At 37.1% G+C, this 7,344-nt stretch overlaps 1 protein-coding gene across 1 annotated transcript; it reads right to left on the bottom strand.

The window, feature by feature from the left end:
- Positions 1–6,226: 6,226 nt before the first annotated feature.
- On the bottom strand, positions 6,227–7,165 carry LOC105809963 (olfactory receptor 5B3-like). The gene has a single exon (XM_012643871.1). It carries the CDS (start codon positions 7,163–7,165, stop codon positions 6,227–6,229), a length of 939 nt encoding a protein of 312 aa, XP_012499325.1.
- Between the last annotated feature and the right edge of the window lie 179 nt (positions 7,166–7,344).

Below are 7,344 nucleotides of genomic sequence, written 5' to 3'. Positions count from 1 at the left end.
CAGTGTTATCTGGGAATCAGATGATACCCTGTAGCAACAAGCAGGAAAGGAACAGAACATTAAATATAGTAGATATTGCAACGAAATTAAAATGTTTATATTCCATATGCATTATTTCATTATAGCAATAATGTGGGTTTCAAGATTCTCCATAAATAAAGCATGAACTTATCAATAAAATTTAATGTATTAATTATCTATAGATGAATAAATAACATGATAATTCTGGAATTAAATCAACCAGTTCAATTTTTTCCAAGCCTAGTAAATTCATAGACTTCTGCATTGCTAGTGTGTCAGCAGCTGTTCTAGACACTTTCAAATCTCTATTTACTTATTCCTCTCAACAAAATTATGACGTTGCATAGTTGTTACTTTCTTTTTTTTTTATTTCTGCATATTATGGGGTAACAAATGTTTAGGTTACGTTGCTCTTGCCCTCCCCCACCAGTCAGAGCTTCAAGAGTGTCCATCCCCCAGATGGTGCACATTGCACTAATTATATATGTATATACCCATCCCATCCTTCCCGCTCCCATCTGCCCGACACCCGATAAATGTTATTCCTATATGTGCACTTAGGTGGTGATCAGTGAAATCAATTTGCTGGTGAGTACACGTGGTGCTTATTTTTCCATTCTTGGGATACTTCACTTAGTAGCATGGGTTACAGCTCTATCCAGGAAAACACAAGAGGTGCTATATCACCATTGTTTCTTATACCTGAATAGTACTCCACGGTATACATATACCACATTTTATTAATCCACTCATGTATTGATGCGCACTTGGGTTGTTTCCACATCTTTGCAATTGTGAATTGTGCTGCTATAAACATTCTAGTGCAGATGTCTTTTTTATAGAATATCTTTTGTTCTTTTGGGTAGATGCCCAGTAATGGGATTGCTGGATCAAATGGTAGATCTACTTATATCTCTTTAGGGTATCTCCATATTGCTTTCCACAGAGGTTGCACTAGTTTGCAGTCCCACCAGCAGTGTATTTGGATTGTGAGGCAACAGAGGTTGAGTAATTTAGTCATGTTTATGGAAGTAGTAATTATCCTGCAAAGCTTTGGTTCTAGACATAATGGTTACCATGTCAAATGGCCTAAATTAAATTTAAATCAAAGTGAATTTAACTCAATTGCAATTGCTCATTGACTCCATTATTCCAAACTCAGTGTTTGGGGTTTCACAGTGAATTAACTGAGGGACATATGCATAGAGATGTGGTGAGATAACTGGAGTAGTAGAGGCGTGTGCAAACCACAAAGGCGATTCTAAGGGGTAGGCACAGCATTGGGTACAGAGCTTAGGCTCTGGGAAGAGGTGCATGTCATCCCTACATATATTAATACAACCTAAGAATTGCTGGTCCTAGCCTAACTTTCCTGACCCAGATTTTCTTCATCTACAAAATGAAGATGGTAATGAGATCTACCTCAGGGTTTTATTATGAGAATTAAATGAGATAAGGCATAAAAAAGGATATAATGCTTAGTGTTTAGCACAGCCTAAGTGTTAGCTGTGCTGTTATTATTGGAATGAAATGATGCTCTCTCTATGCTTTGAGAAAAGTAGGTGGCAACATTGTAGGGCTTCAGGAGTGGATGAGATTTGAAGTCTTGAAGCCTCACTCTTCAGTTTGCTTTTTTTTTTTTCACACAGCAGGTTCGTGGAGATTTTATGTGCCCTTCAATGATTCACACTCAGCTCATATACTTCCCATATGATTGGCTACTCTATTCGTATGAGTCATTCTTTTGCTTAATATCATTTATAAAATCCATATTTTAGCTTGAGTTGAAAAATTCTCTTTTTCTCCTTACTGTCATCCCATAGTTGAATCATAGACATCGAGGGTTGAATGCTCATATTTTGTGGATTATCTTTAGCTTAAAGATCTGTTTTGGTGGAAAGTTCATGTAAAAAATTTTGCATTTGAATATTTTCTAGTGTGGAAATATTATTTTAAAGCTGCTTCATTTTAATTTAAAGCTTTTGGAAGCATATTCATCCTGTGCTCACTGTTCTTCCCTATTTTCTCCTCCTATTCCTTTCAAAACTCCAATTTACAAGGCTAGCCCAGGAGGACTTTATGTTTGCCCATCTTAACACATATAACCACTTTTAGCACATACTGTGTTCCACAACGTATGATCAGAGCTTTATACATAAAATGTGTGTGAATGTGTATGTGTTTGCTTGTCTGCTCTTACTTACCATTAAGGTAATTGTGATCTGTGAAGTTATGTGATATTGTATAATTCCACAGGTAGTATGAGGAAGATTCAAGATTCAAAATGTAAATCCTGTTTCATCCTAATCAAAAGCCTGTGCCAATAATCCAACTTGTGTAGATGTGCCAAAAATAACAAGGATGAGATTATGGGATTATGGGGAAAATGTTAAAATGAAGCTCAAATCTTGCTAATTCATTTAGGTCCCTTTGTAGTTTAAAGAAGGGTCATTTCATTCTCTGGTTATTTGTTTTTCTTTTTTTTTCTTTCTGCATATTATGGGGTTACAAATGTTTAGGTTGTGTATATTGCCTTTGCCCCGCTCTCCCTAAGTCAGAGCTTCAAGTGTGTCCATCCCCCAGATGGTGCGCATCGCACTCATTATGTATGTATATACCCTTCCCCTCCTCTCCACTCCCATCTGTCTGACACCTGATGAATGTTATTTCCTACATGTGCACTTAGGTGTTGATCAGTTAAAACCAATTTGATGGTGAGTACATGTGGTGCTTATTTTTCCACTCTTGGGATACTTCACTTAGTAGAATGGATTCCAGCTCTATCCAGGATAATACAGAGGTGCTATATCACCATTGTTTATTGTAGCTGCATAGTACTCCATGGTATACATATATCACAGTTTATTAATCCACTCATGTATTGATGCACACTTGGGTTGTTTCCACATCTTTGCAATTGTGAATTGTGCTGCTATAAACATTCTAGTGCAGATGTCTTTTTTATAGAATGTCCCATGAACAGAAACTTTTCAAAAGAAGACAGAATAATGGCCAACAAACATATGAAAAAATGCTCAACATCTCTAATCATCAGGGAAATGCAAATCAAAACCACAATGAGATACCACTTATCACCAGTGAGAATGCCCTTAATTAAAAAGTCCCAAAACGGTAGATGTTGGTGTGGATGTGGAGAGATAGGAACACTCATACACTGCTGGTGGGACTGCAAACTAGAACAACCTCTGTGGAAAGCAATATAGAGATACCTCAAAGAGATACAAGTAGATCTACCATTTTATCCAGCAATCCAATTACTGGGCATCTACCCAAAAGAACAAAAGACATTCTATAAAAAAGACATCTCTGGTTATTTTTATTTTTGTAATTTCCAATGAGTCGCCAAGAGATAGTGAAAAAATTGAAATTATCACCTGATCAAGCAGAGCATCGCCCATACTGTTTTTTTTGGCTACTATTTTTAGAGAGCAGTGTGATGATGTTTTGTAAATATTGCTAAACTCTCTACTGTTGAAATTTTAATATATCCCATCTTCACTTCAGTGTTTTAGAAAAATGTTCAAAACTTCTATTTATGTGCTAAGATAAATTATAGTAAGTGTAACTGCCTTGCTATTTTTGCACGAATTACACTTTTCGTTAAAAGTGTACATGGAACATGGAAGCTTACCTTGCCTCTTGAAAACAAGTGACAGTCAATCCTGAATAGTGTGTTTGAAATCAGAAATTCCTCCATGGAATAATGCCAAAATGTTGTTGGAGAAGCTCTCCTGCAGGCAGTGGTCAAAAGATTCTGAGAACTCTAAGGCAGGGAAAGATGGAGGAAAAGACACTAATGCACATTTAGGTCATGTATCTGCCATGTCTTCTTTCTGTGTCCTTGGAGGAGTCACTTACCACCTTCTTATTTGTGAAATAAAAATTATAAAATTATCTCTCCCACATAATTCATGGAATTATGCTCGTACATAGCAAATAAAGGAAGGTCTACAAAACAACTTGCTAAGAGGTTATTATTTTAAAGTCACTCAATATAGTTTCAGTCTTGGAGTGTTTTCCTAACCATGGTTGCAGACTCATAGCAAATCTGTAGGTCAGAAGGACTTTTATACTAAAAAATATTAACACCCAGATGAATAAATGATGATGACCAAAGAGGCCCAGCACACAGTTTGGTCCCTCTAAAATAAAGTCACCAGGAGTCACATTGGATTGCAGAAGCTAATTTCAGAGGCTAATGCTAATGAACCATCAGGGAATTATGGAAACACAGTTCTCTGGGAATGTCCCCTATGAGGGCATCTACAACTTTTCAACCCACTTTTCTAGAGAAAAAGCAATTTAACTACCTGTGGGGACTAAACTGGATATTTTGGGTGTGCTACTTGTTTATGTTATTACTTTTTGTGTTTTAAAATTTTTAATGAATATACAGTTTACAAGCAGTTATATGTACACTTTTTAGTGTATAGCTCTAGAAATTTGGTCAAATATATAGTTATATAACCATTACCATGACCATCCGTAATAAATTTCCTCAAACTTTTTTGTTGTCAGCCCCTTCTCCTACCTACTGTCCCTGGCAAACACTAAACTCTTTTTTTTCCACATAATTATATCTTTTCAGGAATGTCCTTAACTAGAATCCTAGAATATATAGTCTTTGGTTCTGGCACCTTCACTTAGTATAATCTGTTTGATGCCCATTTATATTGTTACTTGTATCAGTACTGGTATCTTCTGTTTTTATTGACAAACTATATTGGATAGGTGTACATATTTATGGGGTACAAAGTGGTGTTATAAAGTTTGAATACAACGTGTAACGGTTAAGTAAAGCTAATTGATATATTCATCATCTCAACTATTCAACATTTTTTGTGATAAGATCATTTTAAATTTAGACTTTCAATTTTAAATGTACAGTACAAAAATATTAGCTAATTCACCCTGATACACACACACACACACACACACACACACACACACACACACACTACATTAGCTATGCATTCATCCCTTAATGGACACTTAGGTTGAGTCCATTACTTGACTATTGTGCACAGTGCTGCAATGAACATGGAGTGCAGAAATCTGTCTGGCAACTATGTCAGAGATTCCAAATCTTTGGAGTAAATACTCAGAGGTGGGATTGCTGGGTCATATGGGTAATTCTATTTTTAGTTTTTTGAGAAACCTCCATACTGTTTTCTGTAATGATTGTACTAATTTACAGTACAATCAATGCTTCCTACCAACAGTGTACAGGGTTTCTTTTTTTCCAATCCTTGCCAGCATTTATCTTTTATGGTTTTTTTTTTGATAGTATTGATTCTAACAGGTATGAAGTGACATCTCATTGTGTTTTAATTTGCATCTCTCTAATGATTCATAATGTTGAACATTTTTTTCATTTTTTGTTAGCCATTGTATGTCTTCTTTTGAGAAATGCTATTCAGGTCTCTTACCCATTTCTTTTTTTTTGTTTCAGAATTTTATAAGGTTACATACGTTTTAGTTACATAATTTGCTTTTGTACAGTTTGAGTGGGAATTATAAGTATGCCCTTCAGTCAATTAGTGTGCATTGTACCTGATAGGTGTGAATTTATCCATCCCCTCTCCTCCCCACTTTATTTCTCTTGAATTTTACTTCCACATGTGCACATAAGTATTGATCAATTAGTTTCAATTTAGAATTGAATACATGTGGTGTTTGTTTTTACATTCTTGCAATACTTCCCTTAGAAGAATGGTCTCTAGTTCTACCCAAGTTAATACAAGAGGATTAGTTCATCATTAATTTTTATGGCTGAGTAGTGCTCCTTGGTATACACATACCACCTTTTATTACTCCACTCCTGTATCGATGGGCACCTGGGTTGTTTCCACATCTTTGGGCTTATTTATACCCCTGTTTTACATGTGTGTTTCTACTGGTATGTGGTAGAGGAAGTGCATGTAGAATGAGTGAAGGAATCAAACATCCTCAATAAGGTTTTTGACAAGTAAGACCCAAGAAATCTTACAATTCACGTTAGCCATCTCATTTAGGTATTCTATGTCTAGATGTGATATTTTATTTTTCCAAGACAACATGCTTTTGAAGAGGTAAGAGTATCATTTTAGGAACTTAACTTCCATGTGGGCCTTAAAATGTGATTCAGGCCATGCAGAATATCTCAGCAGAACAAAACTAGGTTATTATGGTTACTACATTAAATTTACAAACCTAGAGACAACTTTGCCGTCCCAACAAGTTTCTTGAATGCACTCTTCACCTCCTTGTTTCTCAGGCTGTAAATCACAGGGTTTAGCATGGGGATGACCATAGTATAAAACACAGATGCCATCTTGTCTATGTCCATGGAATGACTGGAGCTGGGCTGTAAGTACATGAAGATAATAGTCCCGTAGAAGATGGAAACTGCAGTGAGGTGAGAAGCACAAGTGGACAAAGCCTTTTGGTGTCCTGCAGCTGAGTGCATCTTTTGGATGGTGACAAATATGAATAGGTAGGATATCAAGATAACTAGGAGGGCAAAAGAAACATTGACGCTGGCTACGTAAACAAGAACCAGCTCATTCACACGTCTATCAGAGCAAGACAGGGCCATGACTGCCGGAATATCACAGAAAAAGTGATGGACCACATTAGACTTACAGAAAGAGAGACTGAACGTGTTCCCCATGTGGATGGAGGCATTCAGGAAACCACAGACATAGCAGCCTATAGCCAGGCATGCACACACACTTGTTGTCATGGTGGTGGTGTAATGTAGGGGTTTACACACAGCTGCGTAGCGGTCATAGGCCATTGAGGCCAAGAGGAAATTTTCCATAGTAGCAAAGGCTGCAAAAAAGAACATCTGAGCAGCACAAGCACTGTAGGAGATGACCTTGTGTTCCATAAGGAGCCCAGCTATGACTGTGGGAGTGACAGCTGAAGAATAACAAAAGTCCACCAGAGACAGGTTACCAAGGAAAAAGTACATGGGAGTGTGGAGATGAGAGTCCCAGAGAGCCAAAATAACCACGCCCAGGTTTCCGGCCACATTGATGAAGTAGATGAGAGTGAACATGATCAAGAGGGGGACCTGTAGTTCTGGGGCATTGGTTAGTCCTAGGAGGATGAACTGTGTCACTTCTGTACTGTTCTCCATCAGTGTTATTCGGGCATTAGATGACATCCTGTAGCAACAAGAATTAAAGGACGAAGGGCTGATAACCAGAATCTATCTAGAACTCAAAAAAATCAACAAGAAAAAATCAAACAACCCCATCAACAAATGGGCAAGCGACATGAACAGAAACTTTTCAAAAGAAGACAGAATAATGGCCA

The sequence above is a fragment of the Propithecus coquereli genome, unplaced genomic scaffold, assembly GCF_000956105.1.
Source record: "Propithecus coquereli isolate 6110/MARCELLA unplaced genomic scaffold, Pcoq_1.0 Scaffold202, whole genome shotgun sequence".
NCBI lineage: Eukaryota > Metazoa > Chordata > Mammalia > Primates > Indriidae > Propithecus > Propithecus coquereli.
This window is presented reverse-complemented; position numbering and strand designations above follow the sequence as displayed.